General features: G+C 46.9%; 1 protein-coding gene across 2 annotated transcripts in view; it reads right to left on the bottom strand.

The window, feature by feature from the left end:
• LOXL2 (lysyl oxidase like 2) overlaps positions 1 to 22,405 on the bottom strand; it is a 163,247-nt gene that overhangs the window by 43,597 nt on the left and 97,245 nt on the right. The window contains exons 6-7 of one of the 2 annotated variants that reach the window (XM_036752881.1): positions 16,051 to 16,234; positions 3,600 to 3,751 (exon numbers count right to left, since the gene is read on the bottom strand). The exons of the other annotated variant lie outside the window; for it this stretch is intronic. Coding sequence (XP_036608776.1) covers positions 3,600 to 3,751; positions 16,051 to 16,234 — 336 coding nt within the window. The remainder of the gene's footprint in view (positions 1 to 3,599; positions 3,752 to 16,050; positions 16,235 to 22,405) is intronic. 2 annotated transcript variants of the gene reach the window in all.

The following is a 22,405-nucleotide window of genomic DNA, read 5'->3' as shown; positions in this document are numbered from 1 at the left end:
CACGGAGGTTAAGGGACTTACCCTAGGTCACAGAGGTAGAAAGCTTCAGAGTCAGGATTCAAACTCAGGACATCTGACTCTTTCCTTTGCCTCCTGTATAAGCTGCAGAGCCAGAATCCAAGCTCAGTACCTTGACTACAAGGGGCAGCTAGGTGGTGCAGGGGGTAGAGCACTGGGCATGGAATCGGGAAGACTCCTGTTCAATGAGTTCAAATCTGGCCTCAGACACTTATTAGCTGTGTGACCCTGGGCAAACAACTTAACCCTCTTTACCTCAGTTTCCTTATCTGTAAAATGAGCTGGGGAAGGAAATGGCAATTTCTCTAGGAAATTACTCTAGTAAATTTGCCAAGAAAACCCCAAATGGGTTCATGAAGAGTCAGGCACAACTCCATAACAGCTTGGACTGCAAATACTTTTTCCATGAACTAAAATGGTAAGACAGTTTGTCAACATCTCTGCAGTGATTCCATCTGGTTTTCAGAGTGGGGGTCATTGGGAGAAGTACAGAACCTCAGGATTTAAGAGCTAGGAGGGTGTTTAGGGTCTCTCCCCTGAGTTCAAGCAGTGATAGGGATGAAAATATTACCGGTATTCCTAAGGTCTCCTGTTTTTGCCTAGAACACCATAATTTTCAGTGAAACTTTCTAGCTCCTTTGGGACAGCATCATTGTCCCCATACAAATCATGAGAAATGGACAGTGGGGGGACAGGTGGGTCAAGGTTTGGGATGCTTAGGGTCCTGGGAAGAGACCAAACCTCTCTACTGTGTAAGACAAGTAGGCAATTGGCCCCAGCCTACAGATGTTCCTTAGCAGGGTATTACTAGCCACTGCTGCTCATCTCTTCTTTCTCTGGTCACTACTGAATGACCTTTCACTCACTGGCATCTGTGAATCCACAGTGTCATTTCTTGGGATGGAAGAAGCTGGTACTGCCCAAGATGGTCCAGTTCTCAACCCCTCTCTAGGAAGATTCTTGGTCTTGTTTCTTGGCTCCCAGTGTTCAGTGGTCCTCCTTTTCTTCCTAATCTGTGGTATCTCTTTGGCTTTCCACCCTCCTGGCACAGGTGAGGATTGCCTTCAGTTTCTTCACATCCTCCTTTGGTTATTCCTGGAAATCTCTGCTCCACTCCTTCAAGGAACCCCCAATACCCTGGAGAGTAGACCACATTCCACCAGTTCTTTCATCTCTTCTAAGATGGATAACAGCTCACACTGTTTGCTTACAGAGATATTTCTTGGCACTGCCAGAAACATAGACATAGCACATTCTCTGCAGATCACTGGAAAGCTTGAAGTTGGATCTGTAGTCCCAGCCTTCTTTGCATGAGCTCTTCCATTGCTCCCTCTGGACCACAGGACTCCAGAGACCATGGGCCCTGGGAGAGGTGGATCTCCCACCTTGGGGTCAGCTCTCCACATTGGTGAGTGACTGGAAATTCACATAGCTTGCTAGGTCAAGATGGCCCCAGACCGTCGATGATGCTTGAGATCCCAGTCAGCCACCTACCCTGTTGTGTATATGTTCTCCTTTCCATCCCTTCCCCCCACCCCGCAACTTTCTACACCTTGCTCTGGGAAACATTTTTTTTAAATCAGATCTGTGTAACTTCTGGTGAGGAAACTCCCTCCACCAATGCAAATCTATGTCTATTCTGCAACTGTATATCTTAGAAAGTCATTTGGGGACATTGAGAAGCTAAGTAGCTTATCTAGGGTCAGCATGGGTCAGGAGTGGGACTAGAACCAGGATCTTTCTGATTCCAAGCCAGCTGTTTATCCATTCACTGTGGATGCCTCGCAGATCAGGTTAATGCATCCAATACTGAGATTGCTTCTGGTAGGAGCTTATCAATGGACTCTCCCATGGCCATATTTACCATCCTTGTGGCTTTCCAGAATGAAACACCCTTCCTGGACCAGCTCTCCCCCATGTATGCTGTTTCCTACAATTAGAATGTAACTTTTGAAGGGAGGGGCTGTACCATTTTTGCATTTCTATGTCCAGAACACAGTAAGTGCTTAATAAATGTTTTTCATTCATTCATTCATTGGTTTTAGATATCTCTCTTGGCAACCCTGCCACAGTCAGGATAGACTGGTCTGGCTGTTAGCCATCTTTGGAGTTCAGTCACTGGGGCTGGGGAGGCAGAGGAAGGCTTTACTTATTTACAGAAGGCTGCTCAGCTTTCCTAAATAGGCTGGCACCATTTACTTAACTTCCTCTGACTGGCACATGTCATTTTCCCTGGCCAACCCAAGCACAAACAGAATCCATCTAAGAGCAGAAATCCAATTATCCATTAGATCAAAGTATCTACCTTGTTCCTCCTGGCTACTGAATTCCAGAGACAGCCTTCAACTTCTCTGGCCATTTAGCTGTGTAGCAATCAGAGAGAATCCGGCGAATTCAGATTAATGTACCAGAAGACACAGAGGCCTGGCTATGTACCACATCCTGGTTCCATTATTCCAAGTACATTTTTTAGTTAATCTGGGTCTCAGTTTCCCTAAATGTAAAATGTAAAGTAGTAAGACATGAACTCCCTACTTTCCAGGGCCACTGGGTGGATCAAATGAGACAAAGTATGTAAAAGCACATCGTAACCACACTGTGCTAGGTTATTCTATGCTATTATTTCTCATTATGACATAATTTAATCCAGATGTGAAACTGTGCAAGAAGCCCCCTTTCCTTCCTCCCCCTCCATGCAACACACCAAACTCCCAGCCAGAAGTTATGGCTTTTTGCTCACACTCAGGAACCCATCATCAGAGGCCATGGGGAGGGATCAGGTCCTGGTTCTGCGGGATAAATATATGTTACCCTGATTTAGCTGCATCTTCTCGGAAAACTCAGTTTTCTTGGGTCTAGTTTTTTTTTTCCCAAATCTGGCCAGAAAGCCCCACCCTACCCTGATGCTGGCCTGGTCCCAGGCTGCACAGAGCTCTTGGAAGTGTCATGTTTCATCTTGTGCTGGTTAGCTCTAAATCTGGAATCAGAGCATCACAGAGCTGGAAGGGACCTCAGAGGACACCTTGTCCAAGGCTCTCGTTTTACAGAAGAGGAAGGTCAAGACTTGCCCAAGGTCACATGGGTAATAACTCTCTGGGGTGAAATTTGAACCCAGGCCCTTAGACTCCATAGTCAATGATCTTTTCATTAAGGCAGCTAGGTGGCACCAGAGTGCACAGAATGCTGGGTCTGGAGTCAGGAAGACCTGAGTTCAAATCCAACCTCAGACACTTGCTAGCTGTGTGATCCTGGGTAAGTCACTTAATCTCTGCTTGCCTCAGTTTCCTCACCTGCAAAATTGGATTAATAATAGCACCTGCCGCCCAAGGTTATTGTGAGGATAAATTGAGATAGCATATATAAAGCGCTTACCACACAGCAGGCACTAGATAAATGCTTATTCCCTGTCTTCCCCTCCCCCACCCCTTGGACTTGACCCTCTATTTTATGACCTGTGCAACCTTGGACTTCTCTAACTTTCCTGTAAGATGAGAGGGTTGGATTGGAGATCGTTTCTAGAGTCTCAAATCGCACAGTTCTATGGCCCTCCACGGCTGGTCAGCTGCCTCCCATCCCCTCACCTGGTTCTGGAAGCCCATGGCCGGGATGTTGCACCGCACCCCAGCATCTTCTTCATGGTTGCAGCCCAGGTTCTCGACGTTGAATTTACAGTCGATGATGGATTTCTCAAACCCCGTGCACTGTATTTCATTGAGGTGGATGGACCCTATGCCTAGAGGGGGAAATGGCAAAAGAGTTGATAAGATCATAGAAACATGGAGGAGGTGCACGGACTTGCAATGGAGAGCAGGCTTCCCTCCATCACCATCATTATCCTGCTCTTGGTCCCAGGTCCCACAATGCAGAGCATGAGGTAGGAAGAGCTGGGTTCAAATCTTGCCTCTGACCCTCACTGACTGAACAATCCTGGGCAGCCCTGTCCTCCTCTGAGCCTTGGTGTTCTCATCTGTAAAGTGGGGGTAATAAAACCAGTAGGAAACATTGCAGAGGGCTGCTGTGACACTTGGAAATAGCTTTGTAATTAATTTTCTATGAACAAGTTGTTTTCCTCCAAAAGGATGACACTCCTGAGGGCAGGCACTGTTCCATTTTTGTCTCTGCAGCTCCAGTATCTGACATACAGTAAGCACTTAATAAATGCTTGATGAACAAATGGACTCAGGATCTAGGGATGGAAGGAACCTTAGAATTATCTAGTCAAACTCCCTGCCTTTACAGATAAGGAAACAGGTTCAGTGACTTGCCCAAGGTCAAAGAACTAGTGTCAAAGAGAAGATTTGAACCCAGGTCTTCCAGAGTCCAAGTTCATAGTTCTCTAATGGCTGGACATTTGCCTTATCTTGCCAGAAACCAGGCCTCTATGGCACCCCCCTTGCTGCTATATGCCAGGCTGTCTGTCCTCAGACCATCCATCGCTGCCGTGTCTTCCTCACTAGTGACCTTGAACTGCCCCCAATCACTTCCCACCTCTGAGGGGGAGCTTTGGTGTGTTCCTCAGCCCTGACCCCCGCGACACTTCTTCACCCTCTCCATGCCACACCAGGAATGTTCTCAGCCTACTCCAGCCTCTTCTTGGTCTCCTCTGTGTGGCATCTTCCCCCACTTGTCTGACTGCTCCTGTTATATTTGCTGGATCACTCCAAACTGTGGGTGTGGGCCAAGGCTAGGTGCTGGCTAGTCTTCCTTCTCTGCACACACTGCTTCTCCTCCTTTCCTTTCCTTTCCTTCCCTTCCCTTCTCCACTCCTCTCCTCTCCTCTCCTTCCCTCCCTCCCTCCCTCCTTCCCTCCTTCCTTCCTTCCTTCCCTCCCTTCCTTCCTTCCTTCCTTCCTTCCTTCCTTCCTTCCTTCCTTCCTTCCTTCCTTCCTTCCCTCCCTCCCTCCCTCCTTCCTTCCTTCCTTCCTTCCTTCCTTCCTTCCTTCCTTCCTTCCTTCCTTCCTTCCTTCCTTCCTTCCTTCCTTCCTTCCTTCTTCCCTCCTTCCCTTCCTTCCTTCCTCCCTCCCTCCCTCCTTCCTTCCTTCCTTCTTTCCAGAACTAAAAAGGCTTATAGAGCTAAAACATATTCAGTACATGTAATTTTCTTTAAAGACCAGGACAAAAATGGTGAAAGGAGGAAGACCAGCAAACATTCCCTGGCTCCTGGGCTGATTTGGGTCTTTCACCTGAGCTCGAAACTTAGCTCTAAGGATCCTTGTAGACGAGCCACCACTTCAGGCCGGTACTGTTCATTGTCTGCTAAAAGGAAGCTGGCACATTCATTTGCAAAGACAAACTTGTCCCATAAGGGATATTGGACACCATATAATAGGCAAAGGTTTTGTCTATAGTTGGAGGCAATGGTTTTGCAAAGTGCTGTACGAAACATTTCTACAAATAGCTGCTTTCAGTGAATGGAGAAGCAGCTTGGCCCGTGTCTGCAGTGGCAGCTGTGGAGTCAGCAAAATCTGGGGTTGTCAGAAACTTGCTATCTGCATGAGCCTATGAGCAAGTCTCGGTTTCCTCATCCATACGTGAGGAGAGTGATACTGGTAGCACTCCTGGGGTCGTTGTCAGGATCAAACAAGACAAGTAATGTAAAGCACTTTCCAAAACCTTAAAGCTGCATAGCAATGTTGGGAATTTCCCCAATGCCTCTGCGCATAGTAGGTGCTTTAAATAAATCCTTGCCAGATTAGACTGTTAGAAGTCGGTTGGATTTGGGGCTTTGGTTTTACTCAGTGAAAACGAGTGGGAGGTAACTGAACCATTAGAAAATCCCTTAACTTTGCTTCTAGCATTAATATTCTAGGTTCCTGATATAGAACCTAGAACCTTACTCTGGGTAGTAATGGGGGAAAGCTGCTGTGTGATGACGTAAGACAACAAAGGTGTAATCAATGGACTCTAGTGCTAGGGAGGGATGAGTTAGGACTCAGCCAGATCTCCAACTTATTAGGGAACTATTTGCTCACATGCTCCAAAATATCTTTCTGAGGATCCATGAGTAAGAGCCTATCGAAAAGGAAAGGAGTCCAAGGGCCTCTCACACCACCATCATCCCCAGCATGAAATTCATCATCATCATCGATAGGAGCCATTACTCCGTCCATTTTACATATGAGGAAACTGAGGTACAGGAAAGTGAAGTGGTTTGCCTGGGTATAAATACTAAGTGACTGGAGGACTTGGGGCCTTTTGTAAGAGCTGGCACTTGGGCCGAGCCTTGGAAAAAGCTTGGGATACCTAGAGGGATGTGTGGGGGGGGGAGGGGATGCGTTCCAGCCACGAGGAACAGACTGGGCAGAGTCAGAAGATAGAAAATCACATGTAGGGGGTGAATATAGAGTAAATGGTGAGGGGCAATGGGAAATCAGCCTGGGAATGTACATCACCGCAGCCAACCGGTCAAGCTCTTGGAATGCCAGATGGAGGAGATTGTATTTTATTCTAGAGGAAACAGAACCACGGAACCTTTGAGAGGTGAGTGACATGAAGAGAGCTAGGATTTACCATGCATGTTTCCAGGGCCCACTGGGTCTCCTACACGTCTGATTCTTCTGGCATTAAGGGGATTCCTGACTCTCAGCCATATGATATCAATCAATCAACAAAGACAGAGAGATAGATCGATAGATAGGTAGATAGAGAAAGACAGAGACAGACAGAGATTGATAGATACATAGAGAGACAGAGAGACAAACAGAGAGACAGAGAAACAGACAGATAGACAAGATAGATAGATGGATAGGGATAGATAGATAGAAAGATAGATGGATAGATGATAGATGGATGGATGGACAGGGATAGATAGAAAGATAGAAAGATAGATGGATAGATAAGTAGATAAATAGATAGTGCTAACCGTGTATCAGGCACTGTACTGGCATGACTCTGACAGGATGATCACACAAGATCATGAGAAAATACATTTTGCAAACCACAAGTCACTATATAAATACCAGCCACAATTTTCTACCAGACTGCATGCTCTGTATCTAAATTTTTCATCTTCCCAATCAGGGCTTAGGACAATTGGAATATCTAAGGCTGCCTCAGTCTACCCTGACACAAATCACAGTCTCTCTACAATTATGGGGCTCTTGGGTGTTACAGAACTAGATAAGCAATAGGAAGTATATCTGAGGGGCCATCTAGTCCAACTTCCTCATTTTACAGATGAGGAAACTGAGGACCAGGGTAGACATAGTGTCAGAAATAATAATTAATAATGATAATAGTGACCAGCATTTATACAGCTCCTACTGTGTGCCAGGCACTGTGTTAACTTTACAAATATCATCTTGTTTGATAAAGAAAGAAATAACAAACTACTCTAGTTGCCTTGCCAAGAAACCCCACCCTGGCCAAAGCACATGGGTCACACAGAGCTCGACATGACTGAATAATGGCAACACCTTGTTTGATCCTCAGAACAACCACGGGAGGTAGGTACTGTTCTTATTATCCCCATTTGTCAGGTAAGGCAAAAAGAAGATTAAATGACTCGCCCAGGCTCCCTCAGCTAGTCAGTGCCTGAGGATGGATTTGAACTCAGTTCATTGAGGCTCAGAGATATCAAGTTATTTGCTAAGTGTCACACAAGTGATGGGCATCAGAGGCATGATTTTAACTCAGGCTCTCCCGATTCCAAGCCAGGACTTAACCCACTATGTCATCATGTTCAGCTGATGTTTCATAAATGGTTACTTAATTGAGTTCTTGGACCAGCTGTTCTGACTTGACCTCTAGCTTCTGAGCTCCCTGGGTCAGGCTCATCCCTCTGAGAGATTCCCAGCCCTACCCTTGGCCAGAATCCTTTCTCTGGGCCTGGCTGCCAGCCCTGACTTCCCAGGGCACTGAAGGCCTCTTCCTAGGGTGGCAAATATGGAGAAGAGGGTAAAGCTGCATTTCTCTGGAATCATGATGCCTCCTCAGGGACCAGCTGGAACCAATCATTTCAAGTATCCATCCCAGTTACAAGAGATGCCATTTTTCTTGCCAAGATAAAAAAGTTGCACTTTTTTTTCTTTTTTCTGAAGAAACACATCTCATTCCTTAGTGTTGATATCTCTTATAAGCTAGTTTTCCATAGAGAGAAAGAGAGTCTGGTAGATTAGCTCTTCCAAGAAGTGACCCCTCCCCAAAATGTAGCACCGATTTGTCCCCAGTTTCTCTAGTTCTAAGGCCCTTAGGAAACCGGGCTACTCAGGAAAGAATTAGGTCAGCCTGCACACACCCTCTGGAAGCTGGCTTCCCTCTGTCCCCATGGAATGTTTATCTCATCCGAGGAGCCCTTGTTGACTTCTCACATCTGCATGGACCCTACCCACTAGGCCACGGGGCACCAGGAAGCAACCAGCCATGGATAGACAAGACAATCAAAGGAACAAACCGCAAAGCCCCTCAGAGACTTGGCAGAGTGGGGAACAAGGAAGGGGAAAATATTCTCCTTTGTCACCTCTGCCTCTGGGAACCATGAGCTTCCTTCAAGGCCCAGCTCAAGTACTGTCTTCTACAAGAACCCTTCTTTGATTTCATGAGCTGTCAGTGGCAGCCACCTCCACAAGGACTTCACATTTATTTTATATACACTTGTATTTATCTGTGTATATGTTGCAACATCCCCTCCTTTCCCCCTATAGAATACAAACTCTTTGAGGAAAAGACCTTTTTTTAGCTTTGGCTTTTTGTGTCCCCAGGGCCTCACCCAGTGCATAGTGGGTACTAAGAAAATGTGTGACCTCACCTGTCTAATGGGCATTTTATTTCTTGCTTTCTCAATGGGTGGGGGGAAGGGTGGAAGGAGGGAGAGAATTTGGAACTGAAAAAGAGACATCATAGAAATTCTAGACTCGGCGGAGCCAAGATGGCGGCTGGTAAGCACGGACTAGAGTGAGCTCCAGTACCCGAGTCCCTCCAAAAACCTATAAAAATGGCTCTGAACCAATTCTAGAACGGCAGAACCCACAGAACAGCAGAGGGAAGCAGGGCTCCAGCCCAGGACAGCCCGGATGGTCTCTGGGTGAGCTCTATTCCACACGGAGCTGGGAGCTGGGAGCTGGGAGCTGGGAACGGAGTGGAGCAGAGCCCAGCCTGAGCGGCATGGACGATCCAGACCGGAAGCCGGGCGGAGGGGGCCCTAGCGCCCTGAATACGTGAGCAGTTACCAGACCCCTCGACCCACAAACACCAAAGACTGCGGAGAAGGTTAGTGGGAAAAGCTGCGGGAGTGGAAGGAGTTCGCGGTTCGGCTTCCAGCCCCGGGGGCAGCGGAGGTGGGGCAGCTACAGCTGTTGTTACTTCCGGCTCCAGGCCCACCTGGTGGGGGGAATTAAGTGGCAGATCACAGCAGGGGTGCACAGCCTGCCGAAGATCTGAGCCCAGTCTGGACTGGGGGTCCTTGGGGAAGGAGGAGTGCGGCTCTGACAGAGCTGGCACCTCCCCCCCAAACGTAGAACATAGAACTCTGTAATCTACAAGCAGTCATACCCCACTGAAAAACTCAAGGGTCAAGTTAGTTGGTTGGGAATATGGCCAGGACGCGAAAACGCGCCCAGATTCAGTCTCAGACTTTGGATTCTTTCTTTGGTGACAAAGAAGACCAAAACATACAGCCTAAAGAAGACAGCAAAGTCATAGAGCCTACAACCAAAGCCTCCAAGAAAAACATGAACTGGCCCCAGACCATAGAAGAACTCAAAAAGGATTTGGAAAAGCAAGTTAGAGAAGTAGAGGAAAAATTGGGAAGAGAAATAAGAAGGATGCGAGAAAACCATGAAAAACAAGTCAATGACTTGCTAAAGGAGACCCAAAAAAATACTGAAAAATACACTGAAGAAAACACACCTTACAAAATAGACTAACTCAAATGGCAAAAGAGCTCCAAAAAGCCAATGAGGAGAAGAATTCCTTGAAAGGCAGAATTAGCCAAATGGAAAAGGAGGTCCAAAAGACCACTGAAGAAAATACTACTTTAAAAATTAGATTGGAGCAAGTGGAAGCTAGTGACTTTATGAGAAATCAGGATATTATAAAACAGAACCAGAGGAATGAAAAAATGGAAGACAATGTGAAATATCTCCTTGGAAAAACCACTGACCTGGAAAATAGATCCAGGAGAGATAATTTAAAAATTATTGGACTACCTGAAAGCCATGATCAAAAAAAGAGCCTAGATACCATCTTTCAGGAAATTATCAAGGAGAACTGCCCTGATATTCTAGAGCCACAGGGCAAAATAGAAATTGAAAGAATCCATCGATCGCCTCCGCAAATAGATCCCAAAAAGAAATCTCCTAGGAATATTGTTGCCAAATTCCAGAGCTCCCAGATCAAGGAGAAAATACTGCAAGCAGCCAGAAAGAAACAATTTGAATATTGTGGAAACCCAATCAGAATAACCCAAGACCTGGCAGCTTCTACATTAAGAGATCGAAGGGCTTGGAATGCGATATTCCGGAGGTCAACGGAGCTAGGATTAAAACCTAGAATCACCTACCCAGCAAAACTGAGTATCATGTTCCAAGGCAAAATATGGACTTTCAATAAAATGGAGGACTTTCAAGCTTTCTCAGTGAAAAGACCAGAACTGAATAGAAAATTTGACTTTCAAACACAAGAATCAAGAGAAGCATGAAAAGGTAATCAAGAAACGGAAATTGCAAGGGACTTACTAAAGTTGAACTGTTTTGTTTACATTCCTACATGGAAAGATGATGAGTATGATTCATGAGACCTCAGTATTAGGGTAGTTGAAGGGAATATGCATATATATATATGCATATATATATGTTTATGTATATATATAAGTGAATGTGTATGTATGCATGTATCTATGTGTATATGTATGTATGTGTATGTATGTGTATATATATATATATATGTAAAAGAAAGAGAGCAGACACAGGGTGAGTTGAGGATGAAGGGAAGATAGCTAAAAGAAATAAAATGAAATTAAGGGATGAGAGAGTAACTTACTGAGAGAGGGAGATAGGGAGAGATAGAATGGGGTGGATTATCTCCCATAAAGGTGGCAAGAGGAAGCAGTTCTAGGAGAGGAGGGGAGTGGCAGGTGAGGGGGGAATGAGTGAACCTTGCTCTCATCAGATTGGGCCTGAGGGGGAATACCATACATACTCAGTTGGTTATCTTACCCCACAGGAAAGAAGAGGGAGGAAGATAAAAAAAAAAATAAAAGGCAGGGGGATGATGGAGTGGAGGGCAGATGGGGGTGGAGGTAATCAAAACAAACACTTTGGAAAGGGGACAGGGTCAAGGAAGAAAATTCATAAAGCGGGATGGGTTGGGAAGGAGCAAAATGTAGTTAGCCTTTCACAACATGAATATTGTGGAAGGGTTATACATAATAATACATATGTGGCCTAGGTTGAATTGCTCAACTTCTTAGGGAGGGTGGTGGGAAGGGAAGAGGGAAGGGAATTTGGAACTCAAAGTTTTAAAATCAGATGTTCAAAAACAAAAAAACTTTTTGTATGCAACTAAAAAATAAGATACACAGGCAATGGGGCGTAGAAATTTATCTTGCCCTACAAGAAAGGAAGGGAAAAGGGGATGAGAGGGGAGGGGGGTGATAGAGGGGAGGGCTGACTGGGGAACAGGGCAACCAGAATATACGCCATCTTGGAGTGGGGGGGGGAGGGCAGAAATGGGGAGAAAATTTGTAATTCAAACTGTTGTGAAAATCAATGCTGAAAACCAAATATGTTAAATAAATAAATTGCATTAAAAAAAAAAGAAATTCTAGACTCTCTCCTTTTTACAAATGAAGAAACTGAGACCCAGAGAAGTTAAGGGATTTGCCCTAGGTCACACCATGTCAGAGGTGAGATATTCTTTTAAAAGGAAAAGCAAATAGCTTTTTAATTTTGGCAAGAACAGTACAATCTCTCATAATTTGGATTTTTCAAAATTTTGGTCTGAATCTGTGATTTCCTTGATTTGAGAAACTTCCTCCACTCATGTATTCTGTAATTTATAGTCTTCAAGACTGACCTGGTGCACTGAGAAACTCGGTGATTTTCCTGGTCTCACACAGACAAACGTGGGTCATTGGAAGGCCTGGAACCTAGGCTCTGAGGCCAGTGGTCCTAACTGGGAAAGATCGCTTCAATGACTGGTTCCAGTAGTTATGAGGCAATGTCCCAGATCTGGAGAAACCCCATTTGCCCTCTGTACTTCACCCATATCTTTGCCCTCTTGGAAACTTCTCTATCATACATACCACTTTCTTGCTTTCTTTGGTCCCCTCTAGCTCCAATTGCTCACCATCTATGACTACCAGTCCCAGTGCTCCTCATTGAGCTCCAGCCCACAGAACCTCTTCTCACACACCCACTTAAAAGCATGGTTTGACATTTGATTAGGACTTCCTGAGAAGAGAACTCCCAGGTGGTTCTGAAAGATCCATTTCTATGCAAGCCAAAAGGACAGAAGTGTGGTCCCTTGGCTTCCACATATTAGGAACCCTTCAGAAGTGGCAGGCAGGAAAACTGGAAACCAAGGAAATGTCCTCCTATTGGGGAATGATTAAAAAAAATCATGGAATGTGAATGTGATGGAATATTCCTTTGACATGAGAAAGGATGAAATGGACAGTTTCAGAGGAAAGTCAGAAGATCTCTCTATGAACTGATACAGAGTGAAGCGATCAGAAGCTGGAGACCTATTTGCATAATAATAACATGGTAGAACTTTCAAATACTTTAGAACATGAATCCATGCAATGATAAATCATGACTGAGTAAATGCAGATGAAACTTGCCACTTGGTGAGGAACTTAAAATGCAGAAAGAGACATTTTCAGGCACTGCCAATATGGAAATGCACTTGGCTAGATAGTACATGTACATGTGGAGGGTATGCAGGGGGCATGAAAAGGGGGGGCAGCAATTAATAAAAGAAATAATGTTTAAAAAAGAAAGGAGTGTATTTTTAAAAAACAAAAGGCATCAATTAAAATAACATTAAAAACAAAAGCATAAAGTGTGAGGCAGACCCTAGAGACCTCTTTGGGCTTTTCTTAGACTTAAGAATCTAGCGGCTAATGAGCTTGGCACATTCTGTTCTAGGATTGGGTTTCTGATGGGCTGGAAATACGTGTAGAATGTGTGAAATGAGGGGCTGTACTCGATCTCTAAAGACTTTCCCAGCTTGGAAATCTATGACCCTTTGACATCACAGCCCCATCTCCCAGGCCTGGGACCCTCGCTGCTGAGCCCCTCACCGCCCAATAAAATCCACACTCGCTCCTGCCAGATGCAGATGTTTCTGTGCCTTGTTTTTAAAACTGAAATCGAAGACACGGCTCATTGTTAGCGAGGGGCCCTGAGCCTCAGCAATTCCTAGAAGCAGGGTCTGGGGAGGAAGTGTAAGGATGTTTGGTATGTGAAGGGCCTCCCGTGGTTTGGGGGGTGTTCTTCTCTACGCTCATGTTTGAAAAACATCTCTTCACAGGGTTGCCCTTTTCAAAGCTTGTCTGGATCCAGGCTTGAACAGGTAATGGAAACCAAATTCCATCTCAATGGTGGTGGTTGGGGTCAGCACCAACCTTGTGAGGAGTTCAAGGGATCACAGATCACGAACTGGGAGCTTAGAGGGCTACTGTCTAGCCCACCTCCTTCATTTTATAGGGGAAGGTCAGAGAAGGGAAATGACCCACCCAAGGTGGTAGAGCCAAGCTTCAAACTCTGGGCTAATGGTTTCAAACACAACCAGCACATTTCCATTGTACTGGGCTGCCTCCCCGTTGGTGTTCTTGTTACAGGAGGAGGGGAATACAGTAGGTAGAGGGGCTGGAGCTTAACCAGGACCTGTTCCCCACCTTTTATGCTCTTGCTCCTCCTCTTTGCCCTTTGGAAGCTTTCTTGGCTGAGCTCAGTCACCACCTTCTTTGTAAACCCATCCCTGACCTGCCCAGGTGAAAGAGATCTCAATCTCCCCACATTGTCCCAGAGCCCTTTGTCTGGGTGTGTTGGGATCTCAGAATCTCAGGGTTGGAGGAGACCGCTATGGCCATTCCAGAATCCCCCATGTAACCTAGTAGCCATTGGTCCTCGAGCATCTCCTTGAAGGCCTGCAGTCACAGAGAAACCACCACTCCTGAAGGCAGCTTCTATTTTGGGCACAGCTCTGATGGTTAGCTTTTTCCTGACATACAGCTTAAATTTGTGACCTTTAGTCACTGGCCCTGGTTCTATTCTCTGGGTTCGAGAAGAACAAGTCTGATCTGTCTTTCCTACGCCAACCCTTCAAATACTTGGACACAGCTCTCATGCCCTCCTAAGTCCTCTATTCTCAAGGCTACGTATCTCCAGTGCCTTCACAGAGATCCTGTCCCAGAGTGATTTGGCCATGGTCACAAAGAGATGGAATTTGACCCCCAGAACCTCTAACTCCAGAGTCTCTGATCTTTCCACTGTGCCCCTGGCAGATCAAGGACCCATTGCAGCTAGAGCATGCTTAGATTTCACCAGAATGCCTGGAGTCTTTTGTGCTGTGTTGGTGGGGGCGATGGAAAGATCTGGGTTAGATGATATTCTAGCCATTCAGAAGATTTGGAATGAGCTGAATAAGGAGGTCCCAAAAGATGTAATTAGTGGATCGCCTTCAGCTTGGAGGGAGCCTCAGGCAAGTGTTGGGGGAATCCCCTCTGTCCTGGGCTCTTACATTTTATCGGTGTCTTGCATAAAGGAGGCAGAGATGGAAAGCCCATCGGCTTGGCAGGGAACATGAAGCAGGAAGGGGGAATGTGCTGGATGCCAGTGAGGAGGAAAGCTCCCTCCTCAGGCTAAAAAGATGGGCTGAGGTGAAGACAATGGCACTGCTTGTTGGACTGAACCTGGGCAGACGCCGGGATGAGCAAACTGTTTACTGATGCGATGTGCAACAAATGCAGGCTGTCCTTAGGGTCTTAGGATAGTTTTAAACCATTAAAGCCCATCATCATCTTCATTGTTATTAAAGCTTAAAACTACACTGAGACTTTTTGGACACTTGAGAACTCAGCATGATGTGGTGGCCCCCAAGGCCATGATACTCTAGTCTTCAGACGGAGGGAGATGATCCGTCCTCTGTGGTCTATCAGGCCACAGCCAGAGTGCAGGACCCAGTTCTGGGCACTACATTTTAGGAAAGGCAGGATCATGTTCAGGAGAGAGTGACCAGGATGGGGAAGGAAGGAAGGAAGGAAGGAAGGAAGGAAGGAAGGAAGGAAGGAAGGAAGGAAGGAAGGAAGGAGGGAAGGAAGGAAGAAGGAAGGAAGGAAAGAAGGAAGGAAGGGAGGGAGGGAGGGAAGGAGAGAGGGAGAGAGGAAAGGAAGGAAGGGAAGAAGGAAAGAAGAAAAGAAGTAAGAGAGAAAAAAAGAAGGAAGGTAGGATAAAAGAAAGAAAAGAAAGAAGGAATGGAAGAAGGAAGGGAGGGAAAAGGAAGAAAGAAGGAAGGGAGGGATGGAGAAAGGAAGGAATGAAGGAAGGAAGGAACGAAGGAAGGAAGGGAAGGAGGGAGAGAGGGAGGAAGGAAGGGAAGAAGGGAGGAAAAAGGAAGGGAGAAAGGAAGGAAGGGAAGAAGGAAAGAAGAAAAGAAGGAAGAGAGAAAAAAGAAGGAAAGGAGGATAAAAGGAAGAAAAGAAAGAAGGAATGGAAGAAGGAAGAGAGGGATGGAGAAAACGAAGGAGAAAGGGAGGAAAAAAGGAAAGAAGGTAGTAAAATGGAAGAAGGAAGAAAAAAAGAAGGAAAGAAGGGGAAGGGGTAGGGAAGGGAAGGAAGGAAATGAAGGAAGGAAAGAAAGAAACAATACTCTCTTAAAAATGAAATAAAATGAAAGACAAAAGGCTGGGTTTGGGAGAGAGGAATTCCCTGGAAGCGGCCACAGGCAAACATCACCATTCCCTAAGTCCTGGAAAGGGAAGGCTGGGAAGATCTTGGGGGATGGGGAAGGGCTCCTGTGGCTGCCCATGAGCTGCCCTGGGCAGAGGCAGGCCAGGAGAAGCCAGGAGAAGCCAGGAGCTGCTTCTTACCTTGCCCGAGCCTGGCGCCCGTGATGGCCTCTTTGGCGCTCCCAAAGCCCAGCTCCCGGCACACCACGCTGGCCGACACCAGGTTCCACTGGTCATCACAGATGGTTCCCCACTCCCCGTTCTTGAGCACCTCCACTCGGCCTTCTCCGGTGTTGGCACCTCCTCTCAGCCGTACCAGGGGTTGCTGGGGAAGAGAAAGAGGCCCCTGCTGAGTGCAGAAGTGCCTGATGCATGGTCAGTCTTAAGGAGATCTGCTGCCTGCCTCTCAGGCACTCTCCATCCCTAGTCAGAACCTAGTATTGTGCCAGATTCCCTATGGGGCATCTCACTATTATGCCACCTCCTACATAGTGCATGCCAGCGGGAAGGACTCTCAGAGGTCACCCAGGCCAATCTCATTTTACAAATGAGGCCCAGGAAGCTGGGATTCAAACACAGGTCCTGGGACTCCAATAAGCCTAGATCTGAAACCTGGCTTGTGCACTCACAAGCTGTGTGGCCATGGGGAAGTCACTTGACTTCTTTCTCTGAGACTCAGTTTCCTCCAACTATCAAATTGAGATTTGCAAAGCACTTTACTTCATGTGGTCCTCACAACAACCCTAGGAGGAAGGTGCCAAAGGTCACGGAGTTCCTAAGTGATGGGCACAGGATGTAGACTCCATATTTAGGACACTTCATCCCATCTGCCCACCTCACCATCATTGTGGGCAGAACCCTTTACAAACCTTAAATCAACATTGAGGCAGAGTTGATAATGATTATGATAATGTTAATGGTACTAGTGACAATTCATATTTATGGGGGCTTCATAGTAGAAGGCATTGGGAGAACTTGGTCAGGGACCCTAACCATTGCTCAAGCCACCAGATCAATCAGACACATTTGTTAAGCACCTACTATGTGGTGGTCACTGGACTAAGTTCCAGGGACACAAGAGGCTTAGAGGATGGCCCCTTCCCTGGCTCGCAGGGCAGCTGGGCCCCCGGGCCCCCACACCTTCCCACCCCTCTCATTCTCCAAAAGCAGCCCCCCTCACCTCCATCACCTCGGGACTTCTCCACAACCATCTTGTCTCTGGAGCCCTAGATCTGGAGACTTTAGGAGAATAGAGCAGGATCTCCTCCCAAAGTAACGATCAATCCCCAGACGTCACTACCAGGTTGTCTCCCTCAGATCAGGGCCTGATGACATGGCCCAAGAGGGGATGTCCCAGTGACGGCCTGATTTCATCACCATAATAGAAAACATTAGGAAGGCCTTGGCTAAGCTGAAGGCTGGAGAGTGCCCAGAGGAAAGGCCAGGGCAGGGAAAGGCCTTGAGGAAGGAAGGGAAGGAGGGAGAGAGGGAGCCTCTGTGGAAGGAGCTGGTGATGCTTGGCCTGGAGAAGAGAAGACTTGATGGATAGGAAGGAGGTAGGGTCATGATAGCAGTGGCTGAGTATTTGAGGGACTGGGACGTGGGAGAGGGATTCAGACTGGTTCCATTGGGTCTTTCCAGGAAGCAGAACCAGGGGAAAGAGGTAGAGAGCACAAGGAGGCCAATTTCGTTCAGGAGATCTTTCTAATGGCGAGAACTGGCTGAGCATGGGCAGGGCTGCTCAGCAGCCAGGGGCTCCCTGTCCATGGAGGTCTGCAGGCCAGGCTGGTTGGCTCTCTGGCCTGCTGGACAGAAGCTTCTTCCTCCACTATGGCTTGGACCAGAAGACCACTGAGGTGCCTTCTAACTGGAAATTCTATTGACACTACCCACTAAAAACATGTAAATATTGTGCTCATCACTGAGGGAGATATCAAGCTCAGGTAAGATGTGGTGCCTGCCCTAAAGGAGCTTACAATCTAGGCACCTGGTGGAGTGGGAGAGAGATGGCTGGGCCTGGAGTCAGGAAGACCTGAGTTCAAATCCAGCCTCAGACACTTACTAGCTGTGTGACCCTGTGCAGGTCACTTAACCTCCTTCACTGTAAAGTGGGGATAATAACAGCATCTACCTCCCAGGGACTTAACACAGTGCCTGGCACATAGTAGGTACTATAAAAATGCTTATTCCCTTTCCTTCTCCCTTAGTTGGTGGATAAAACCATAAATTCAGATAGTCCAGTCCAGTGTTAATGTTTAGTGAGGGCCTGTCACTGGAGGTATAGACAACAGAAGCTTGTGGGGAACCCAACACAACCCACTTTCATTTTTGGGGCTCCTGATAGAATTGGGGCAGGGGGAAGCTTATCTTTCAAAGGGGGCTGTCTTTAACAGAGGCATGGATAACAAACCCTCCAGTCCTTCTGGGTCAACGATAGGGAAGAGGGCTTGGGAAGAAGCACAAGATTATGTGTTTAGAGCCAGAGGGCTCCTTAGAGGCTGTCAAGGACCAACCCCTCATTTTACAGATAAGGAAACTGAGACAGGGAGGTTGAGCAACAGGCCCACAGTAACCACACTAATGGGTGCCTGAGGTAGGATTTGAACCTAGGTCTTCCTGCTTCCAAGGCCAGTGCTCTGAACACGAGGAGGAGAGGTAGGCTCACAGGAGCTTAGCATGACTGGGTGTACCATGATGGTGCAAAGCTGGGCAGAGCTGGTGCTACCCCACCAATGCCACCCTCCATTCTGGGCCTAAGGTTTCTGGACGATTCAGTGATGATTCAGGCCCACCAAATAGGCCAATTGTGTGAGAACTAACTGCCCTTTTATGACCAAAGTCACATGAGTCCCTTTCAGCACATCTGCTGAGCCCCAGATTTCCCTCTTCCCACATCTGCTCTTCTTCCAATGGGCTGGAGGTTACATAAAATCACTCTTAGTGGCTGTTAATTATCAACAGAAGGAGCCTAGGGACCTTCAGCCATTTGTGGACTTGCATGGGGCTGATATTTGCTAGAATTCTTCAGTCACTCAGTCATGACTCATGGGATACGGACACATGGTCTCCTTCCCACAATCACACAACTGCCCATGTTGTGTCCAGGAAGGATATGGAAGGAGGCGAGGAGGGCCTTGGTCAATCCAGGCCTATAGGATCCCAGAACTGTCCCATGGGAGGTGAGGCAGTAAGTGGGCAGCAGGAAGAGTGGCGTGGGGAATGAGGAGTCACTAACAACTGTGGCATTTCTTTTTTTTTGAGGGGGGAAGGCGGGGCAATTGGGGCTAAGTAACTTGCCCAAGGTCACACAGCTAGTGTTTCAAGTATCTGAGGCTGGATTTGAACTCAGGTCCTCCTGACTCCAGGGCCAGTGCTCTACTCACTGAGCCACCTAACTTCCCCAACCTGTGGCATTTCTCCAGGATGGGTCAGGTGTTTCTTGGGAATTCTGAATACGGAGTCAGAAGAGCTGGGTTTGAGTCCAACAAAGAGATTCTTTAGCTAGATGACCCCGGGCAAGCAGCTCAACCCATCTGAGCCTGGGCAATCGCATCTGTAAACTGGGGGTAGCTGTCCTTGTCCAGGATGCCTTAAAAATGCAACCTCTTATTACTGCTAAGGCGAGGCAGTGTGGGATCATGGGTGGAGGGCCAGCCTCAAAATCAGAAAGGTCCGAGGCCAAGTCCCTGGGCACGTCACTTAAGCTCAGGCAACACTACGAGACCGTAGATTACAGAACAGGTGCCGATCCACATTAAAAGAAGGAGTTTCCCCAGTGGTCACCAACAATATCATGAGTCCGGTCCCCCCAAAATAAAACATTCCCTGGGTCTCTTTGTCTCTGCCCTCTCCTCCTCCCAGTCCTACCAGCGGTTCAGTCAATAGAGAGGGGATTTTGTTCCCAAGCTTCTGAACTTCTTCACTCACTAGCTGTGTGATCCTGGGCCAGTCATTTAACCTGTTTGCCTCAGTTTCCTCATCTGTAAAATGGGGATGCTAACAGCACCTCCTTCCCAGGGCGGTTTGAGGATCAAATGAGAAAACATCTATAAAGTGCTTAGCACAGTGCCCAGCATACAGCAGGCACAACATAAATGCTTACTCTCTTCCCCTTCCCCTTCCCCTCCCCTAATATCTTGGCTACAGCATAGAAAATGGCTAGAGATGAGACCCTCAGCTTTCAGCCCATCAGTGCCAAAGTAAAAAGGAGAGAGCACTGGGCTTAGAGTGAGGAAAACCTGGGTGCGAATCTCACCTCTGGCACCAGCTATGGGATCCTGATCCGGTCAAGATCCAGCCTCAGTGTCCTCGTCTGCAAAATGAGAATAAAAATACTTCCATCCCCTTAATCCTTGGGTTATAATGAGGTGAGATAATGCACCCGAGGCACCGTGCAAACTTTGGAGAGCTCTTCAAGCACCGGTTATCCATCCAGAACGTGGTTGGAGGGCATCTTTGTCTTGGTGCATCCAAGGTGCCGTGCAAACGTGCAAACTTTGGAGAGCTCTTCAAGCACTGGTTATCCATCTATAACGTGGTTGGAGGGCATCTCTGTCTTGGTGCATCCAAGGCGCCGTGCAAACCGTGCAAACTTTGGAGAGCTCTTCAAGCACCGGTTATCCATCTAGAACATGGTTGGAGGGCGTCTCTGTCTTGGTGCATCCAAGGCGCCGTGCAAACTCTGGAGAGCTCTTCAGGCACAGGTTATCCATCTAGAGTGTGGTTGGAGGGCGTCTCTGTCTTGGTGCATCCAAGGCGCCGTGCAAACAACTCTGGAGAGCTCTTCAAGCACCGGTTATCCATCTAGAGCGTGGTTGGAGGGCGTCTCTGTCTTGGTGTGCCCAGTGCTCAGCATTTAATCAGTGTTTGTTGGCTGATTGATCAAATATGTATAGTTGGAAGGAGTCCAGTCCAGTCTAATCCAAATTTTATAGATGAAGGCACTGAGGCCAGGCAGACTCACCCAAGGTCACATGGGCAGGAAGCCAAAAAGCCAGGATTCAAGCACTCCAGCCACAGGGCTCTTTCCCCTACAGCGTCTTGTCTAAGCTCAACTGATGTTGAAACCCAGCAAGTGATGGGCCATGAACAATTGGAACAAACAACCGTTCCAAGCTACCAAAAGGCCTCATTGGTGACAGGCCTTTCAGGACATTATCTTTAACAGCTTCAGAAGTCCAAGTCCCAGTAACCCTTACAAGAGTACATAATGGCAGGAGCCAAGAGTTCTTGGGGTGACTGCAGAGAGAGTGTCCTCCAGTGCTGGAAGAAGGAGAGAGGTGGGGTTTGGCCTGGTAAAGGACCATTCCACTGTCAGACTTGGTTCTTTTGAGGAGTCCTTCCCAACGGGGACGTGCTCAAAGAACACGAACAGACAGTTCTCAAAAGAACTGCCAGCTGTGAACAGCCATATGAAAAATTGCTCCAACTCACCAATAACACAAGAAACATAAATCAAAATAGCTCTGAGGTTTCAGCTCACACCCAACACAAAAGGGGACTGGGAACTGTTAGAGGGGCTGAGGAAATTGTTCCAGTCATTCTGGAAAGCCAGTTGGAATAAATTATACTACAAAGGGAACCAAAATGACCATACCTTTTGACCCACAGAGATGAAAGACAAAGATGAGTCTGATAATACCACAAAATATTAATTGCATCACATCTTGTGTTAGCGAAGATCTGGAAACAAATCGATGCCCATTGATGGGGGGATAGATGAAGAAAATGTGGACTATGAACAGAATAGATTATGATTGCATGGTAAGAAACCATAAATCTGGAGAATTCAGAGAAGGATGAGGAGACTTGTATGAACTGATACAGAGTGAAGTCAGGAAAACCAGGAAAACAAAATTCCCAGCAAGTGCAACGATGTTAACAGAAACAAAACAAAAGCAAATGGAATACTGCATGATCATATAGAGCAGCTAGGTGGCACCACAGTGCACAGAGCACCATGCCTGGACTCAGGAGGACTCATTTTTCTGAGTTCAAATCTGGCCTCAGACACTTACTAGCTGTGTGATCCTGGGCAAGCCACTTCACCCTGTTTGCCTCAATTTCCTCATCTGTAAAATGAGCTGGAGAAGGAAATGACAAATCGCTCCAGTACCTTTGCCAAGAAAACCTCAAATGGGGTCATAATAAATCGGACACGATTGAAAATCAACACAACATAATCATAATGACCAAGTGTGGCTCCAGAAGAAGAGATGAGAACGTTAGGGACCATGGGTGTGGAATGTCGGACATACTGTCACAGCCAGCTGATGTGTTTGCTGGCTTTAATGAACTACTTTGTTTTTCTTCTTTATTTTTAAAGTTTTGTTCCAAGGGATGGTTCTCTAGAGAGGTGAGGTGGAAAAGTGAAATAAGGGTGAAAAGAAAATATGTCATTTTTTAAAAGAACTTTTAGTCTACAGCTTAACAGCTGAAATCTGAGCTGAGAAGGGCGGGCTCTTGGATGGCCCAGAGGAGACACATAGGGTTTAGA

The sequence above is a fragment of the Trichosurus vulpecula genome, chromosome 3 (assembly GCF_011100635.1).
Source record: "Trichosurus vulpecula isolate mTriVul1 chromosome 3, mTriVul1.pri, whole genome shotgun sequence".
In the NCBI taxonomy this organism is placed as follows: Eukaryota; Metazoa; Chordata; class Mammalia; order Diprotodontia; family Phalangeridae; genus Trichosurus; species Trichosurus vulpecula.
This window is presented reverse-complemented; position numbering and strand designations above follow the sequence as displayed.